This window comes from Adiantum capillus-veneris, chromosome 28 (genome assembly GCF_014529385.1).
Source record: "Adiantum capillus-veneris isolate H3 chromosome 28, ASM1452938v2, whole genome shotgun sequence".
Classification (NCBI taxonomy): Eukaryota; Viridiplantae; Streptophyta; class Polypodiopsida; order Polypodiales; family Pteridaceae; genus Adiantum; species Adiantum capillus-veneris.
Window position 1 is genome coordinate 59520247 of NC_140958.1, and position 20189 is coordinate 59540435.

General features: G+C 43.0%; 1 protein-coding gene across 1 annotated transcript; it reads left to right on the forward strand.

The window, feature by feature from the left end:
- The first annotated feature begins 18110 nt into the window (after positions 1-18110).
- Positions 18111-18866, forward strand: LOC147420519 (uncharacterized). Its single transcript, XM_086504553.1, has one exon. It carries the CDS (start codon positions 18111-18113, stop codon positions 18864-18866), a length of 756 nt encoding a protein of 251 aa, XP_086360679.1.
- Positions 18867-20189: the final 1323 nt, after the last annotated feature.

The following is a 20189-nucleotide window of genomic DNA, read 5'->3' on the forward strand; positions in this document are numbered from 1 at the left end:
TGAAAAATTTTCTGGATTAGCCCAAGTACATATGGCCTTATACAGTATGAATCTACGAGTATATGGGGCCAAATGCCAAATCAAGCCCCTAGGTGTGTGTATATAAGTAAAAATAGCCATTTTCGGGCATAATATTGATAAAACAGAGAAATCCAATCATAAAAATTGCATGTGAGTGTATATAATTTTTTGTGGTGATGTTTTTGATTTATTATGATTTTTGGGGATTTTCTGGGTTTGATTTTCTATTTTCCTTTTAATTTTGCTAATTTTCGGCAGAAAAACTTCAAAAATACAAAAGGTAGGTGAAAAACGGTCGTAATGAAAAAATATATATGGGGATAATCAGTGACTATAGGACAACCTATGGTACAATGGGGGTGCAATTATGTGAATGAAGCGGAAAGCGTGATTTTGCTAGATTTTGACCGAAACGTCAAATTTCTTGGAAAATGGGCAAATGGAGTCCAAATTAAGAAATTTTTGAGCCTAAACCGCATCTCGCAAGAAGTTGGGAGCACATGTCAAATTTCATGAAAAGTGGTTTGGGGACCCCCATTATAAGAATTTTTTACTTCATTTTAAGCTCATTTCCACTATTGACCTTTGAGAGAGAGCTCCTGCCACCTAAAGCGAACGGAACTTCCAGCAGCTTCTATGACGCGCACGACTACCCGACAGGCTTCAGACATGAGAGGTAGGCTCACCACCTTGAGCTTTTCGAGCATGTTTGTCGTTTTGTCGCGAAAACTAGCGTAGGGTTCACACAAAAAGCGGGCAGTAGAGACCTACAAGTAAAAGTGGCCACCTAATGGCTAACCCAAAAGCAATGAAACTTCATCGGCAGCTTACCCTAGCATAGGAGACCAGTCTTGGATACCCAAAAGCAGTAGAAAACCATCGGGAAAACCCTAATTCCTAGATCCCCGCAAGAGGCCACCAAATGGGAAATCGGCGGAGAGGCGCCCAAATGCTACCAAAATTCATGGGTAGGAGCATCTCAACATGCTTGACAAGTCTATGTAGCCCACATGACCAAAAAGTGACCCGAAGCAGCATTAAACTTTATAAACGGCAACAGACACACAAAGTGTCAAATAGCTCTCGCGGCCAAACCGCATGTCCGTTTGCCACCAAACTTCACGAGCGGTTTTCCTAAACCATCAACAACCAAGTCCTATGGTGGTAGACCACCACAAGTCATCGAAGACATGTAAATGCAACCACGGGTGCTTCTAGAGCGACAAATTGCCAAATGGAGCTCCGGTGAAGCCAAAGTCAACAAAAACCATATGGCAAGGATCCCCAAGGGATCGGGAAGCTATGAAGACCAACATCAAGAAATTTCATTGCCGAAAAGCACTCCAAAAGTCAGAAAACGGCTCGGAGGCTCTGAAATCCACACATGGAGTTACTTTCTATCTATTTGACTTTTTTGTTGAAATAAGGCTTAAAAGAAACTCAGGGGGATTAAGGGCAGGCACCAGTAGCACCTTCAGTAAAAATTTCATCAGGAGACATCCTACGCGTTGTCGAGAAATTTGCGGTCTTGCCAGGAAAGCACCGGGCTTCTGGCTGTGAGAGTTTGTGAGAGAACTCAACAAAAACTATATGAAGGAGTTAAACCATAGATGCCATGAAGACTAGGGTTTGGAAAGAAGTGCAATCGAAGAAGACTCACTCTTTCTCTCTTGCACTCACACACACAAAGAAAGAACACAAAAGAGAATGTCAAAACAATACGAAAATGAAAACATCAAGGCTATGGTCATATCGTATCATGGGTAATATGAAAGGGTTAATAGATGAGTTAATGGCATTCAATCTTGACTGACCAAATAGGCTACGAATTGTTCTTTGGAATTGTAGTTTTGTGCTTACCATAATATATATATTTTGTCTAGTGATTGGGATTAATTGTGTGTACAAATCCTCTTGGTTCATAGCAAGATAACTACACTTACGTCAAAAGAAAAGTTATAGTCTATGAGAGGTTGTATGATGAGATCCGGTGATAGAAGTATTTCATTAAGCCTTTCTGGGCCAAAGAGAAACACTATACGTTGTAAAAAGTGTATTTTTCAACTAATCCATACGTTAATTCTAATAGATCGTACAGAGTGAAAGCGATAGAAATGATCATCATGTGGGTTATTCATCTAGGATAGTATGTGAGAAATGTAAATATGAGAGAAGTGAAGAGATGAGAAGTTTCCCTCCCAAGCCCTATTCTTGCCCGTAGGCAATAAGGATACTGCGGGGAGAGATGTACCTGTAGAAAAGAGATCCTAGAATTTGCAGAGAGGATGAATTACTAAGAATGAGAGAGATAGGTTTGGTTAAGGAGATGAGATTAGATACATATATATATATATATATGTCGGATTAGAGATGAAAAAGAAAACAAAAGCCATTCTAATCATTTTTGACCCCAAACACCTCCAAGATACACTTTTTGAGCCCAAAAACACTACACATGGTCTTACCAACACCAATTCTTGTCCAAATCAAAATCCAAGAGCAGGGCCATGTTCCACAGGCCAAGAGCTACCCACGAAACAAATCTCAAGCTATTTTGATGAAATAGACATCCTACACGTAGGATGTCTCAAGCATGATTTTAACCTTCTGTGCAAGAAATGACATCATGGGAGCCATTACCATGGTGCAAGGAACCCATATATCAAGTTTCAACCCATTTGAATATCCTTTGCCACCTGTTGTGGACATCCTACCCAATTTGTGAGCCTAAAGCCTGGATCTACCCAAAAATGCACTTTTTGATGCCCAAACCCAATTTCATGTTGCACAGGCCAAGGACCACCAACATGTCAAGTTTCACCAAAAACTGATGAAAAAGACATCCTACGCGTAGCATGTCTAAATGATAAACTTTGGCCAGAATTATACTGTAAGCACATGCAGGGTTTCCCAAGTTCCTTTTAAGTTTTATTTTCAATTTTCAAGTCATTTGGATAATTAAAACTCAGTTTCTCAGATGATATGGAAAAAACGCTAACTTCGGAAAAAACGCTAACTTCGGACTACTGAGTGCAACAAGATCTATGGCAGCTGCAAAATCACCGGCAAAGAAGAAGAGGATGACCATAAAAGATTACTTGGAAGAAGTAGAGCCGTTTGTCATCCCAGAAGGAACTCTAAAGCCAACCAACATGTGGATTCAGGAGGACTTGCTAGAGTCTAATGATCTGAAGATCTACCAAGGCGTGTTCAAAGACACTGAAGGAAATGTAATAGAGCTACCCATGCTACCGCGGGATCTCAATGAGTTTGTCAGAAGCAAGATGGTAGAGTACCTGGAGAAAATAGATCTCCATAACTATTTTGAAGCTGTGCCAGCTGGAATTGACATAAAAAGAGTATGGGAATTTGTGACTACAATCAAAGAAGATGGAGTGGCCATAGTTACGGATCTGCAGGGCAAGCCAGACACGGTGATTGTAATCATAGAGAAAGTAGTGGCAGCTGCACTAGACCTCTCCAACAAAGGAAATAGTGTAACCAAAAGAAGAGATGAAGTCAAGGTGTACACAGAAAAGAAGAGCAAGTACACCTTTGAAGACATTGCAAACCCTAAAGTGGCTATCATGAGCCACCTGTATAACCAATATTTCCACATGTGTACAAAGCAGCCACAGAAGTACCGAATGTCGCTTGGAGCAATTGCCACAACCTTCACCTGGGGAATGCAGAAGAGCAAGCCGAAGGTGATCATCTATGCTGCCTATATCCATGATAATCTGGTGAAGATGGGCAACAAGGACCCCACCTACATTGTGACGGGTGAGCTAATCACGAAAGTGGTTTATGGGGCATTGCACGCCAAGGGAAGATGGTCTGACCCTCCATCACAAAATGACTGGCTAAGGCTGAAAGAAGATAAAGAGGATGAACAACCAAAAGCACCCAGGGTAGCAACACGTTTGAAGCACCGGTTAGAGACCGTGCAAGAAGAGCAGCCAAAGTTGAAGAAGGGAAAGAAGGAATCTGTACAAGTGCCGGTCAAAGAGACAAAATCACAGAAAGCGGCATGGCTAGAGCGGCTAATGGAAAGCTTCAGAGCCGAAAGAGCCCTCAAGGGGGATTTGAGCGAGCTATGGAAGCCATCACTGGAAACCATGTCGGGATCATCCCGAAGGGTGCACAGAGACAGATTTGAAGATTATATCAAAAATTTTGAGATCCTGGATGCTACGACAGAAAATATCCCAAATGTACCATTTACAGAAGCAGAAGTGGATGAAGTACGACGGCAACTGCTAGAAGAGCAGGAAGGCCAAGAGAGAGAGAGAAAGACAAAGGCGGACAGGGACTTCAAGAAAAAGCTCGCAACTCCACCGTCCAGCCCGGAGACCAGCCCACCGCCATCACCACCTCCTCGTAGCCCTCCACAAACTCAACAAAAGGAGGAGCTGGACAAATCTGAAGATCAAGAAGATTCAAGGCAAGAAGAGAGCCAAGAGAAAGAGCAAAAAGAAGAAGCTAAGCCCAAAAGTGAGCAGCCAGAGCCAAATGAAGCAAGGTTTAACACTTTTCTTGATCTACTAGCTACTGAATATTCAAAAGAAGAGGCAGCCACAATCGCGTTTGACTTGGCAAGCACAGGGCCCAAAGAACAGATGCAGAGCCTACAGTTAGTGGAGCTAAAAGAGATGGCCACTGATACAGTGGACCTGCAGCCACCCACCAATGATTGGGATGTGGTGATGACCAAGCTAATCGGGCTCAAGACGCAATCAATGGCCAAGGAAAGTGAGGTTGACAATCTCAAAGCCAATGAAATTGAGATCAAGGCTGAAGTTGACTCTCTCCAAAAACAAAGCCAAGGGCATATAAAGAAAGAAGCAGAGCTACAAGCCAGTCTAGCCACGGCATTGCAAAGATGCTAGGAGATGGAAAGAGAAAATCAGGCAGCAACTCAAAGACTGCAAGGAGCTGAAGACGAATACAGAAAACTCAGCAAGTCGTTGACAGATGCAGAGAGGGAAAGGGACAACCTAACCCTACAAATTGTTGAAGAGTCCAAGGAAGTGGAAGCCATGCGGAATGCTAAAGAGAAGGCAGAGATAGAGCAGGAGGCTAGCCAGGATGAGGTCATCAAGCTCAAGGACCAGATTAAAGTTAACACTAGGTTGGTAATGGGACACTTTTATGCCTGGGACACTTTTATGTCCTGTGAAGTGACCGTTTTCCTTGAATTATGTCAAGAGTTTCAAAACAGATTTTGAGGTGCTATTTGTCTAGAAAGTTGTCTCATGAGCTGAAAAAAACTCGACATTTTTTTGGAATATCAATTCTATCTTTAACCTTGTCCTTGCACAACATTTCACAGCATAAACTGTGTGAAAAAACGGGTCCTGTTTTTGGCTTTTTTCAACTTTTTGCAACTATACCACTCTAGAATTCATGTTTGTGAGGTCTATAATGCTAGAGAACTATCTTTAGTAGCCCTCAACATGTCCTGATGCTTCTAGGGAGAAATAAATGTTAAAGTTGTAAGTTATGACCAAATTACAAAAATTGTCAAATACTGTTTTTTAGCCAATTTTAGCTCTTCTATGATTTTTTTGGTGGCTTTCATGATATCCAAATGCAGTTTTGATTTTCCATGTCACATATTGTAACATAAAGCTAATATTCCTTGAGTTTTGGGGCACCTAATACCCTATTTTTCATAGTAGACAACGATGGTTGATTTTTTCAATTATCGAAGAAAACGAAACACTCTAGTATATCAAGTATAGCTTTTTCAATATTGTTAGTTTCTTGTGACAACTACATGCATTTTGTAGGTAGTAACCATATCTAGTCATAAGGATCAAATTTGGCTAGATATTGAATAGTCTCTATGGGATTCTACAACTCATAATGTTGAACCTAGTTTTTTCATGTTTGTTGTATTTAGCACTTCATCTTTGTCCCCAAGATTCCCCTTGGTAAGAGATGTATTATTCTTTTGACATGCTCCATGGCTTCTTATGAACCTAAAGGACAATAGGGAACTAAGAAAACATGCATATATTATTTGTATTGAGCGTGGCTATAGAAACTTTGATGATAGGTTTGCAGAATGGTAAAAATTCAACTTTTTTGTACCTATTTATTTTGGCAAAACAAAAAATAGTGAGTGAGAAGCAATCATATGTTCTGATCACCAACCCATTGAAGTTAACTAGGGAATTTATCTCAAGTCCTACAAAAATCCCTAATCTTATTTTTATGCAACAAAACGTAAGAAATGACTGTTTTGATGAAAATGTACTGGTCCATCAACTTTGGAGGCTTGGTGTGACCAAAAGATGAGAAATTTTACAAGTTTCTTATTTTTTCCATGTGTAGTAGGCCTTGAACTATAACCTCATGAAAGGATTTCACAAAATGAGTGGATCTACTATGGTTTTGGAGGTTTTTTTCAAAACCCTGAAAGGACATTTTTATGTGTTGTTAGGTTACCAACCTAGTGTTAAAGATCAAACCATCAAACGGCTATGGGTATCTGCTGCCAGAGTCAGAGCGACTAGCTCGACTCACACCACTTCAGAGAGTCAGCTTTATGAAGAACAAATGAAAGAGCTCCAAAAGGAGTTAACCTTGGAGAAAAAGCAGAGGCTGATGATGGCCAAGGGGTTAGTAGTCATGCAAACCCACATGGAAGAAGAGCACAAGGCAATGCAGAAGGAGATGGAAACCATCAAGAGAAAGCTCGAGGAGGCGGAGAAGATAAATGCCGATTTGAACGACCTCCTTGTGAATATGGGAGAGCAAGCTGAAGCAAAAAAGAAGACATTCCAAAAGCAAATAGAAGAGCTGAGAGGCCAGCAGACAGAAGAGCAGTTCAGCACTGGGTCAGTAGCCATGGAAGGAATAGATTTAGAGAATGTGGCAGATCCTGTGGACACACCCATGCAAGAGGAAATCCTTGTAGGACCCTCTCAAGAGCCACAAGATCTGACACAAGAAGAAGAAGAGAAGCTGCGAAAGGCCATAGAAGCGGAAATCAGAGACACGGCCAAAGAAGCCTTGGAATGGGAGTAGAGGGTCTTTAAATCAATGACTATTCAGAAGATAGACGCCAGCAACCTTCGGCGTGAATGGCTACAATACTCTCTCCCATATCCTCTGCTAAAGTACGAAGCTGCTACAATCAACAAGCGAATAAGAGAAGAGCTAACAGTGCCACTGTACACAACAGACATCTCCAAGCCTGAAGGGGTAAAGTTGATAGTCGACTCTGAGCCCAGGTGGAGAAAGGCATGGATAACAAAGTACCCATAGTATCTAATCCATCTGGTAGAGGCACCAAAAGTCATCAGAGATAACCTAAGTTTTTGCCCTCTACCAAGGATGCAGACATGGAAGGCCCAGGAGCTATTGCAAAGAAGCCAACCTACTTGGCTAAATTACCCGAAGCTGCCAGGCTTGAAGGCAGGCGAGAGAATAAGTGTTCAATACATGGTGAAAACCCTAATGGGCACCATCAAATTTTTCACTGGCTCGCCTGACCGATCTTGCATTATGATGAGAAAGATTTGCAAAACACTTTTGGCAGTCTTCGAGACATTCAAACCAGGCTAGGCGACAAACATTATCTTCTTCTTTCAAGATACATACAGATGTGCATACGATCTGTCTGGTCAGCCTTCCAAGGAAGTGATACATGCATTGTATCAAAGGATCATGTTTTTGCCATCCTATCACCTCCGGGCCTTTGAAGAAGCTTTCTACACCGGCTTCTTCACAATCAACACTGACATATTCGGCTTGACACTACTGGCTCAACATGCAAGATATGAGTCACTCCTAAAGATGAGAGAAAGCCTAAGATGAAGAAGCAGCTCAACATCCATGTCAGGGATGACATGAGTAAGGAGGGAGGGAGTGTTAGAAGCTGGACACACCCTATGGAAAATGATTGCTCAGAAGATTAATATTTTTTGTAATTATTCATTTATTGAGAAAACCCGACATTTCACCTTTGTAAATATTGGGGCTTACAGAAGTTTCTAGATTGTATCCCAGTTTTGACACTTAGATTGAGTAGATGGTTAAATTGGAACATTAGGGTTTGAGAATTGTAAGGTATTTATATCACTTTTTGACCTTAATGAAGGAGCTTTTGTCATTTTAAAAAAGTTTTGAAGTCTGTGAGTGGACGTACTGTGTGCGAGAGAGAGTGAGAGTTTCATCTTGACGCTACGTGCACGCATCGGTGGTCGTAATCGAGTGCGGAGAAGTGCAGCGTGTAACCCCTGACGAGAGCTACGCACCAATACCTACATTGTGCGTGTATGGTCCAGTTTGGCGAGCTCCATCTACGAGCTTCATCTGGTGATTTTGTGAGCATACGTTGTCCGATTTTGCATTGCAACATATCCACGTGTTTGCATTGAGTAGAGCTACACATTATGCACTTTAGTTTTCAAAAATGACGACCTGCAAAATTCGGATAGACATCGTACGTGATTTTGCACTAGGTGTTTTGGGTTGGGATTTTGGTTCATGGACCTTAGGGAGAGCGAACTATTGGTGTTTGTAGGGTCTCCTTCAAATTCTGTGGCGTTTCGAGATCATTTGATGGGTATTTGGCTCTAGAAAGCGTTGTAGGAAATCTCCTCTTATGCACTGCTGAAGGCTGTAGCTTAGACATTAGGTTGAGACCTCTGTAGGAATTAGTTAGGAGTCGGTCGAGTGTAGGTTGACACCCTATGCTTGCTTCCACGCGCCTGCGGGTCGAGCTTTGTCCTTAGCTAACAAATCTTGTTAGGTGAGTTCTCGCTGTGCTGACGTCCGTCGTGGCGTGGGAACTGAAAAACCGGAGAGAAGACCAGAAAAAACGTGGAGAGAAGAGGAGGAACAACCGCAACTGTGTTTTTTCTGTTTTTGAAGCCTGTTTTGGCCGCAAAACTGCTCATTCGAGGTCAAATTTGAGCACTTTGACATTGTAGTCTAGGGTTTTGGGCCGTTCCGGACGCGATGGCGCTGTCTATTTTGCCAAATTCCTCAATTTTTTTTTGCTGATTTGGCTGTGTAAGTTTCTCCTATGAGCGAAGCTTCTGCTCCAATTTGTGATTGTATCTGGCATACTTTACCCATATTGTGTGAGCTATTTGCCCCATTGGTGTTGGCCCAAGATCAATTGTATCAAAACATCAGAAATTCTCCTCTTTTGAGCTGAGTTTTTTGGGTATGTGTGTGTGTGTGTGTCTCTGTGTGGAGTGGGTAAATGGGTAGTCTCTCTCCTCTCACTCCATAGGTGTGTTCCTTGTCTCGGCCAGGTGGGTTGTGTAAGCCTAGTGGTGCCCCATAGTGTGTGTGTGTGTGTGTGTGTGTGTATCATCCCATGAGTGTGTGCTGGGTCATTATAGAGGCGTTGTGTGTGTTTTCATCCCGCTCACACCGTGACCAATCAATGATGTGAGCATAGAAGTTGCAAGCAAATGGCAAAGAGAATATGATTACTAGACATTCTATTCTGACATGTAACCACGATAAGCGGTGTAAACAATCAAATAGTTGATCACTGGGAATGGTGATGTATGTTCTTTTGCAATGAACCAAGAGGTAAAATGTTAAGTGCTTAATTTTGTAAAGGGAGTTTTGTTGACTTGTACACTTGTTTACGTTCTCACATTGTTTATCACTGCACCTACAGGTAGAGCGGCACACTTGGATGGTGTTTTCACGATACCAAAAACGAGTATGGGCATTTCTTCCTATTTTTGGAAGCAAAAAATGCATTTCTTGCATTTCCTACTGCTTTTTTTTGAATGAGTCGATAAAAACCCCTCACTTTTACTTGTCTCGAATGATAAGTCTCATGCATCTATTTTTGCTGCACAATCAACTTATTTCGCAAGGTTCTCGCGATACCACAGCTGTTCTCTCACATTTTCAAAAGCGAGAAATGCATTTCTTACTGCTTCTTTCAATAAAATCTCTTTACTTTACTTATCTTGAACGATAAGTCTTCTGCCTCTATTTTCCTACACAATCAACTTGCTGTGCAAGATTTGTAGGCATTGTAATGACCTATGTGTGACAAGCTATCAAAATTTAAACTTTAGACTATTTATGGGTTTGACATTGAAAGCCCAAAGTCTACAAAATGAGTACCACCAGTAGCTCCAAAGTATTTATTTATATGAGGTCTACATACATTGGAAGCTGTAAGTCCATGCATTGAGTGGGAGCTTCCAAAGTATTTATTGGTAGCCACCAATCTATCTGGTAGCAACCTTTGTATTGACTCTACTATTAGGAAGCAACAGTAGCTACCAATGTATAATAGTGGTAGCCGCTAGTATATATTTCATTGGTAGCTACCATTCTACATAGTTGCTACCAGTTTGTGCATAGTAGCTGCATAGTCTTGCTGGTAGTAGCAATGGTAGCTACTAGTGTCATCTTGGTAGCTCTCAGTTAGCCAATTAGAACGATAATACTGGTAGCTACCATGATATGCTCGGTAGCTACCAAGATATCTTTGGTAGTCACCAAGATGACATTGGTAGCTCATAGTCTGCATGGTAGCTACCCCTATATGGATGGTCTGCATATCCATGAGTCCATGTATTGAGTGGTAGCTTCCATAGTATTTATTGGTAGCGATGAATCTATCTGGTAACAACCCCTTGTATTGACTCTAGTAGTAGGAAGCAACAACAACTACCAATGTCTAAAAGTTGTAGCCACTAGAAATTTATTGCATTGGTAGCTACGAGTCTGCATAGTAACTACCAATCTATGCATAGTAGCTGCATAGTCTTGTTGGTAGCATTTGGTAGCTACTAGTGTCATCCTCGTAGCTCTCAATGAGCCATCTAGTAGGATAATACTGGTAGCTACCAGGATATACTTAGTAGCTACCAGGATATCTTTGGTAGCCACTGAGTTATCATTGGTAGATCTTAGTCTTCATGGTAGCTACCCTTGTCCTACTTGCATCTACTCTCTACAAAAAAACATCTTAGGTTTAGTATACAAGCAGCATAGACAAAAGCCTTAACCAAATACGCTTTGAAAAATTTACATTAAAGGACAAGAAAGGCGTTGAGGGGGTGCTATACATCAAAAGGGGTGCTATTGTAAATAGCCTCATACACTTCTGAGGAAATTAGGAAGTTCCTAGGACATTTCACTTTCTTCGTTGGTAACTCAATAGCTTGTACAAGGTGAGATTGCAAGGTAGCTTTAGGTTTACAATTCAACAGATTGAACTTGTAGGGATTTCCTTTTGCTTGTTCATACCAAAATCCCTTGACAAAAAAGCCGACATTGCAAACATTCCCCCATGAATCTTTCAAAAAAAACTTTTAGTCTTAGTCTTTTCTATTTTGGATTTCAAGACATAGAAATCCACAAGCTCCCCATTGTCATGAGGAGCTATAACAACAAAATTTCACCAACACAAAGTTCATCACTCAACACATCATGGTGTTCTTCATATGCAAACTCTTCAATCTCATCATCATCTTTGACATCATCTCTAGGTTCAAGGTTGACATAATCTCATGCAGGAACATGTGCTTTATTAGAAAACCTCCTCGAGCTACCTTGCATACAAGCAATACAAAAGCATGAGAATTTCCTACACTTGAGAGATTTTCCATTTGTTGAGGAGTACCCGTTGACAAAATTTCGCCCACGTGCATTAAGCACATGTTTACAATCCCAACGTTGGCTATCTACTTCACCTTTCTTGACCTCCAAGAACACTGGAGTAATTGGGTGTACTTGATAAGAATAACTGGATGTAGCCCCATTAAACATGGTTTCTCTTAAAAATGGCACCACATTTGCTGCACATTGTAAGTTTTCAAAGTGTGGCTTTAGCAGCTCATGAGTGAGATGCCTCTTAATCACAACACCTCCACCATCATGTTGCCCTTCCCATTACATGAACCTAAAAGTGATGTGTCATTTTCAAACTTGTCAGAGTTCTATATGTGAGCAACAAAATAGAAAGGCCTCTTTTCTTTGAACAGTGAGGCTACATCATCTAACCAAACCCAGTGTTCTTTAAGCGATATGCCTAGCTCCTTCAACCATCCATAATGGAACATAAAGCAAGATTGGACAAAAAGAGTGTAATCCACACGTATGTGATGAGGACAAAGATTGTGACCTAGCTAGAAAATCAATGCATGGATTGAATCTCATTTTGTTCTTTGAATGTGTAATTTTAAATGAAATCCACAATTAACACTACCACATCTTCAGGGAAGATATGTAGACATTCTTTAAATTGCTGAGGCTGCCATCTATAAACAAAATTGTGCTTTATAAAGTTTCTTAGATGATCCCTGAACAATACAAACTGTTGACCACATTGTATCTCCTTGTGCGATATGAATTTTATTTTTCCCTTTTTTCAAAATCTATTTGGCCAACTTTAAGCTCTTCAAATATCTTAACTATTACCATGTGTGCATTATTTGAATCCTCAATTGGGAAAATGGGTAGCTTCTTTGAAGGCCCACATGAGGAGCAGTCACCCATCAAACACTTTAGTGCAAAGAAAATTGTTGTGTATGATTATGTTTTAATCGGGATTTAGATGCATAAAACTTACTTCGATGTAAAGCCAAGAAGCCCCGATGCAGCTTTCATGATTGTTGAACTCATAAATATCATGATAGTCACCCGTTTAATAAACAAATTTTTCAAAATTGTTGGTCTCTTCATTGCCTTGAGAGTGCTGCCCTTTCCACTTATCAAAACCTTCTACTCATCGTTGGAAACCTCAGCTCCTGTAGATTGAAGAGATAAAGAGAGAGAGAGAGAGAGAGAGAGAGAGAGAGAGAGAGAGAGAGAGAGAGAGAGAGAGAGAGAGAAATGAAATGATATGTTATATTAAACATCTTCAAAATGCCAAAATGACTTATGAGACCAATCCGATAAACTCCTTATGGATCTAATCTAATGTCTTGGTACAAACATAAAAGTGAAGTAAAGTGAAAGACTAAAATCATCATCGTCAATTTCCAACATTGGGCGTTGTTTGAGAAAGTAGTTGTTGTCGTCATCCAAGATGATGTTGCCGCTGATGTTGACCAAGTACAACAAGCCCTTTTGCTTGTGACGTGTGAACCTGGGTGTCACTGCAGGCATCTCGGCAGGTGTCTTCATCGGAGTCTGGGCCCCGAAGCGAGGAGTGTCAATTGGGCTGAGTCCTAGAGGAGTAGCAAGTGGTGTGTAGCCAGGAATGATAGTCGATTGTTAAGGAGCCTCGACGACTACGAGGCAGTGTGGAAGCGCCAGTGGCACTAGCAACCACCGCCACCACTAGAGTGTTGATGCCTAGAGGAGTGTGTAGACCATCTAGTCGACACCGAACTATCGGAGTGCCTTGATCACTCTGAAGTAGATGAAAAATCTGAAGAAGTGGAACAATGTGAATGTGAGCTGGAGCCATGGCGGCCCTCATACCACCTCCTCTTCTTGGGGTCCAAGGAAGCAAGAAATTGATCGTCATCCATACCTGCATTTAAAAAAAACACACAAATGGTGAATGGAAAAGAAAATCTGAATCAGCTATAATTTGATTCACAATTTAAATTTGACAAGTTTAGCGTAGAGGAAAAATTGGGCAAAACTGCACTTGAATACAATATATATGACAAAAGGGAGCAAAATTGCTCAGATACAATGTCTATGGCTTTAAGAGGTCCCTCTCTCATCCTCGCATAACTCAACATAACTCCTATGTCTATATAGAGCTCTCCATCTAGGCAAATGTCCTCCGTTTCATATTGTAGGTCCTCCGCATGCATCCCATAGAGAATAGCAATGCCAGGCTCATTTGGCACCACATCCGTGGCTTTTGAATCATCATCCTCTCTTATCTCCTCTATAGATGCCAAGGTAATTGGCAAAATGTATCCCTCATACACCCGTGCATTCCCAGGGGATATCTCTATGAGATACCACCAGTTTCGTGCATACTTTGTAGGATGGAATACCACTTGCAAGAGCCACATAGCTTACATGAGTGATTCCATACCACCAGTTCTCTAAAGTTGGATGTTAAATATTTACAGACTTACTAGTTCACAATGCTCAGGTAGTACGCAAGTTTCTCGAAAGTCGGTCCACTTTTTGGTTGAGTCCACCTCAAGGAAACCCGACTTTCCTCTGTTCACAGTAGCGTTGCGACCCTCCATGTTTATCTTGAACCATTGCACGTGGAACAAGTCCACAAAAAATCCTCTATAATCTATCCTCAAAAAAATTTATAGCGTGCCAAAGTAAGTGAGTTCCACCACCACACGATCTGCATCGGAGAACCATCGTCGACTAGATTGTTTGAATTTTTCCATGACTCCACAATCTTGTGTAAAACGCTTTTTGTCGATCTGTTCTACTATAAAATATTGATCTTTACACCATGCTGTCGTGTATGACTTATACTTTAACCAACAATAGTTGGTTATGAGTGATCGTCCAAACATCTAGAAAGCCACGAGTCAAACATTGCAAACATACCTTGGGACAGAAACCCTGCGAGTACTCCCACTTATGCTCAATCACCTGTCACCGAGATGTTGTGCCCTTTTCATCTGGTTGTGCAACCATCTTAAGCTCATGAACGTTGGTAGGCTCTAAAGACCTGCATGATAATGCATCGGTGGTCGTCTTCGCCGTCTCCACTCGATTTGTGCCCTTTGGCGCTCTTGCTTTGCATCCTTGTACTGTGAAATCGACTTTTGCATCACTAAATTGTGAAGCATGCAAAATCGATTGATCTTAGCCTCTAGATCTTCTGTCATTTTCTTTTCAATACCAAGATTGCACATCACAATCCCAAATATGCACTCATCATCTATGGTGCACCACAACGTATCTGTTGTACGATCAACTCCAGAGAGCCACTCTCCAATGTAAACAAGGGACTCTGAAACCAGCCAACCCTCTGTCATGCTACCATCTTGACGTGCCTTCTGACACACATATCCTTGAGCATTTTTCATGAAACATTCTAAAAAGAACATCCATTCTAAAAAGCAGGCTAGCAAAATTTTGAAAATTGGACAGGTGCACACTTACAAAAAACCAAATTTGGGCATAATCATTTCTTGGATCTTGTATACACTACATGCGTGTTGAATCTCACGAAACTTGTTGACAGATTGTAACTAACTCCAGATTGTAATTGCTATGCATAAGTGTTAGCCTCAACATTTTGACTTGAGTGTTAGCTTGATGGTTTGTGACTTGAAAGTAACACAATTACATTGTTTTACCTTTGAATATTTTAGCTTTGGATTGGCTGCTAGAAGCCTTAAACCTCATGTGAGGGTCTCAACAGAGATCGCACAGATTGGATATTTGAAAAATTGTCCGTTTTATGAAGGAAATGCTGCCCAAATTTCTACTTTTTAGAGATTGGTAAACGAGAAGATGGAATAACACATAAGTGTAGGTAAATTCTTGACATTCGCCTGATGTGGGGATGTTGGTTGATAAGAACACCTCATAACATAGAAATAAGAAGAATTTCGAGTAGAAATTGATATACACACCGAGTCTTGAAAAACATCCAAAAATGGGGTTCAATTTCTCTTTTGCATAAACCTAATCGTTGCTTGGTTGTTAGTTTCTTTGTAATTTTAGGGGACGGTTAAAGAGCGAGCTCAACAAAGCGAGCTTTGGAGCGAGCTTTTTTTTTTTCCATCCCACCACCACTACCTTCCATTGCCGCCCCTTAACAACCATCACCACCAACCACCCTAGCCCACCACTGGTGGTTAGTGGTGCTAACTTACTACCACCATGTGCCACCCCTACTCCTACCACCACCACCCATTGCTGCCCCTCCCTCCAGTGGAGTAGCCAAGGACCCTCTCTCTCTCTCTCTCTCTCTCTCTCTCTCTCTCTCTCTCTCACCCCTCTCTCATGTTGTCTTCCCTCTGTGTGTGTGTCTCTCTCTCGTTGTCTCCCCCTCCCACCCCCTACCCCCTCACCTCCTCTCTCTCTCTCTCTCTCTCTGTCTCTCTCTCTCTCTCTCTCTCTCTCTCTTCTCTCTCTCTCTCTCTCTCCCTTCCTGGAGTGAGCTCCACCCCTCTCTCCCGCATGTCTTCTCTCTCTCTCTCTCTCTCTCTCTCTCTCTCTCTCTCTCTCTCTCTCTCTCTCTCTCTCTCTCTCTCTCTCTCTCTCTTTCTCATTCTCTCTCTCTCTTTCTCCTCTCTCTCTCTAAAAAAACCTAAAACATTAGCGATTTTGCTAGTGCCTTTTTTAAGCAGACCCTCTCACCGCTCCCCTTCTCTCCCTCTCATGATCCCTCCAACCCATTCCCTCTCTTGCCCCTTGTTCTCTCTCTCTCTCTCTCTCTCTCTCTCTCTAGACCACCTCTTTCCTCTCTCTGGCCCCCACCTCTTCCTCTACGTCCGCCCCTCCCACTTCCCTAGCTTCGATCCTCCCCCCCCCCCCCCTCCCCTTCTCTCTCTCTCTCTCTCTCTCTCTCTCTCTCTCTCTCTTGCTGCAGCTCTCCAAGGGCACCACCCCAGACAAATCATTGTCTGCTAATAGTAATCTGCGAAGCGAAGGACCACACATCTTGCCAGGAATACTTCCTGTGAAGGCATTTGCACTGAGGTCAAGTACCTTTAACCTCTATATATATATATATATATATATACGTCCTCCTCCTCCTCCTCCTCTCTCTCTCTCTCTCTCTCTCTCTCTCTCTCTGTGTGTGTGGCTGTGCCCCCCTCCACTTGCCACCCCTCTCCCCACCCCTTTTCCCTTTCTCTCTCTTTACTCCCACCACATCACCCCTTGAGTCCCTCCAACCCTAGAGAGAAATGAAACGAAATGGAATAAATTGTTATATTAGCTAAAATGGAATGAAATGCTATCTTAAGAATTTTCATAGGTAAAAATGACATATGAGACCAATTTGATACAGTCTTGGTGGATATAATACAATGCATGGGTACAAAGGAAAATGAGAGAGAAAGAGGGGGGAGGGGAGGGGAGGGGAGGGGAGGGGAGGAGAGAGAGAGAGAGAGAGAGAGAGAGAGAGAGAGAGGGGGAGGGAGGGAAGGAGGGGCCAGCGGGGAGGGAGAGGTAGATAGATAGATTTTATATCGTTCTCGGATGTCAAATATGACATATGGGACCAAAATTACATGTGATGTAGTATTTGTATCGCTGATGAGTGATTCTTGATAGTCCAAAATTGTGGTGATGAGAGTCGCAATGGAGAGCCCACACTATGGCTCGGAGAGGAAAGTGTGTAGGTCTAGGTCATGGTTGAAAATGTGAAGGAAGTAAGTCTGGATGTGACCAAAAAGAAGTAAGTATGGATGTGACCAAAAGCTGAGCACTCTAGAAGTGTGCGGTACTCAGACTCTCGAACTTGAAGTGAAAGGGGGAGAGAGAGAGAGAGAGAGAGAGAGAGAGAGAGAGAGAGGCGCAGGGGGGGGGGATTGTGAGAGGGGGAGAGTGCAGCGTAGGTTTTTTTTTTTTTAATTAAGGGAAAGAAATGGAGTGTTAGGGGGTGCCTAGGCCCAAAAAAAAAAAGAAAAAAAAAGCCATCCAAAGCAATAGCAACATCGCAATAGCGACATTGCGATGTCGGTATTGCTTTGGATGGATTTTTTTTTCTTTTTTTTTTGGGCCTAAGCACCCCCTAACACTCCATTTCTTTCCCTTAATAAAATAAAATAACCCCCCCCCCCTTCTTTCCCTCCTCTCCCCCCCCCCCCCCCCCCCCCCCCTCCCCCTCGCGTGCCCAACCCTGCCCTTCCCTTGCGGACCCCTCTCCCCCCTTCTCTCTCTCTCTCTCTCTCTCTCTCTCTCTCTCTCTCTCTCTCTAGCAGAGGAACCCTTCTCCTTCACGCTGGTCGACCTTCCCCTGGGCAAGGGGTACCCTCGAGGGGAAGTCCCGTCAACCACAGTGCATCCCCCTCCTCTATCGCCAGACAGCATCTCGTAAGCCTCGACAGTTTGGTTTCCTCGACAATCTGCTAGGCCTCTCCACCCCTCCTCGCGCTGCCTGCCGACTCAGCCCTCCCGGACACTTTGAAAAATTTCTCCAGGTTTGCCCACTAAGGTCTACCTCACATCCAAGGAGTCTTTCCCACACGATGCAGCGAGAGAAGTCCTCCACACCAATCAAGCCGACACACCTCTTTGTGCCCACTCCACGGGTGGATCCGACAGACCTCCTCCGAGTGCAACTCCGAGAACTCAGAGATGAAAACACGGAACTTAAGGGGCGTCTCGAGGCCTTGGAGACCCGCCTCACCCTCTTGGAGTCACAAAAGCAAATCGACACGAAGCATATCCTTGCCCAAGCAAAGGAAGTTGAGCACACGCTCACCGCAAGTATGGCAAATCTTGCCACTCAAGTCAATGCAGCAACCACCGCCGTATCTTCCAAGGTAGAAGAATGCATTCAAGAACATCATCAACAAAAAGGATTGGCGTTATCCCTCCACATCGGGGGCTTACCCTCTACTTGGTGGGAGGACGATGATTGCACTTCCACCTTAGCCAATCTCAACCAAGCCATTCACCCGACTGAGTTTGATCCTAACACAATCGAGAAGGTCCATCATCACCACCACAACAACCAAGGTACCCTCGTCTTCAAAAACAAAGAGGCTCGTAAAGCACTTTTACAGCAAGCTCAACTACTCAAAGGGCTCCAAAATTTGGATCAGCGAGCCTTGACCCCCGCCCAACTCAAAATCAAGAAACAAGAACTCCAAAAGATGCGTGATGCTCGAGCAGCAGGTAAATGGGCCATCTATCGAGGTGGCAAAGCCATTACTGACAAATTTCGAGTTCCAAGGACTCCCATACCACCCTCCCCCACCCACCCTCCCCCCACTCCCTAAGTGACGTAGGTCACAACTTTGTTGTATCCGCATCTAGTCATATTCCAATGTACCCTCTTCGTAAGAGGCCCCATGTATGTTTTCTTGGTCCCAAAGGTCATATTTGACCTGCGAGGATGATAATGACATCTATCTATCTCCTTCTCTCTCATTTTATTTTGTACTTAGACATTGTATTAGTTCCACCAAGAATGTATCAATTTGGTCGCATGGGTCATTTTGGCCTTTGGAAGACAGTTAACATAGCATTTCATTTCATTTCTCATTGGGATTGGAGGGACTCAATCGACAGTGTGACAGGAGGCAAAGAAAGAAAAAAGGAAGATGCAGTGGGAGAGAGATCAATAAGGGGGGGGGGAGAGAGAGAGAGAGAGAGAGAGAGAGAGAGAGAGAGAGAGAGAGAGAGAGGGGGCAACAAAATTGTGAGGGAGAGAGGTGAAGTGTATTGTTTTTTTTTTTAAGAAAGACGAGCTCACCCCCTGTGTGTGTGTGTGTGTGTGTGTGTGTGTGTGTGTGTGTGTGTGTGTGTGTGTGAGAGAGAGAGAGAGAGAGAGAGAGAGAGAGAGAGAGAGAGAGAGAGAGAGAGAGACATGGGGGAGAGAGAGGGGTGGATCTCACTCCAGGAAGGGAGGGAAGGCAACGGAGAGAGAGAGAGAGAGAGAGAGAGAGAGAGAGAGAGAGAGAGAGAGAGAGAGAGAGGGGGGGGGGGGGGGGGGGGTGGGAGGGGGAGACAACAATAGAGAGGGGTGGCGAGCGAGAGAGAGACACTCGCACAGAGGGAAGATAGCACGAGAGAGAGAGAGAGAGAGAGAGAGAGAGAGAGAGAGAGAGAGAGAGAGAGTGACTAAGAAGAGAGAGAGGAAGAAGGGAGTAGGAGATAGGAGGACTTTAGGGAAGGGATGGTGGCTTCTAGAGGAGGAGCTGGAGGAAGGGAAGGTGGTTAGAGGAGTAGATGGAGAGAGGAGGTGGAGGAGAGGAAGGATTTTTGAGGAGGAGGCTGAGGAGGAGGAGGAAGGGAAGAGGAGGAAGCACATGGGCTACAAGAGGAGGAAGGGGAGGTAGGGAGAGCGGCACTCTAAAAAAAATAAAAAAAAGCTCGCTCCAAAGCTCGCTCCGTTGAGCTTGCTCCAAAACCTAACTCGTAATTTTAAACACCGATAACAAGGGGAAGGGGTCATTGACACTTGTCTTCCCAAGTAATGCCAGTATTGACATGCTTGTGTTCTTGGATGGTGGTAGGTAGCATGTTTCTTCCTTGGGATTACTTAGCAAACTACAAGCGTAGCAGTAGATTTGATTTGGCTCAACAAAATCTATGATTGT

What these genes read in the sequence shown, in the direction of transcription:
- LOC147420519 (XM_086504553.1), top strand. Translation starts at nt 18,111, where the DNA reads ATGCAGCGAGAGAAGTCCTCCACACCAATCAAGCCGACACACCTCTTT.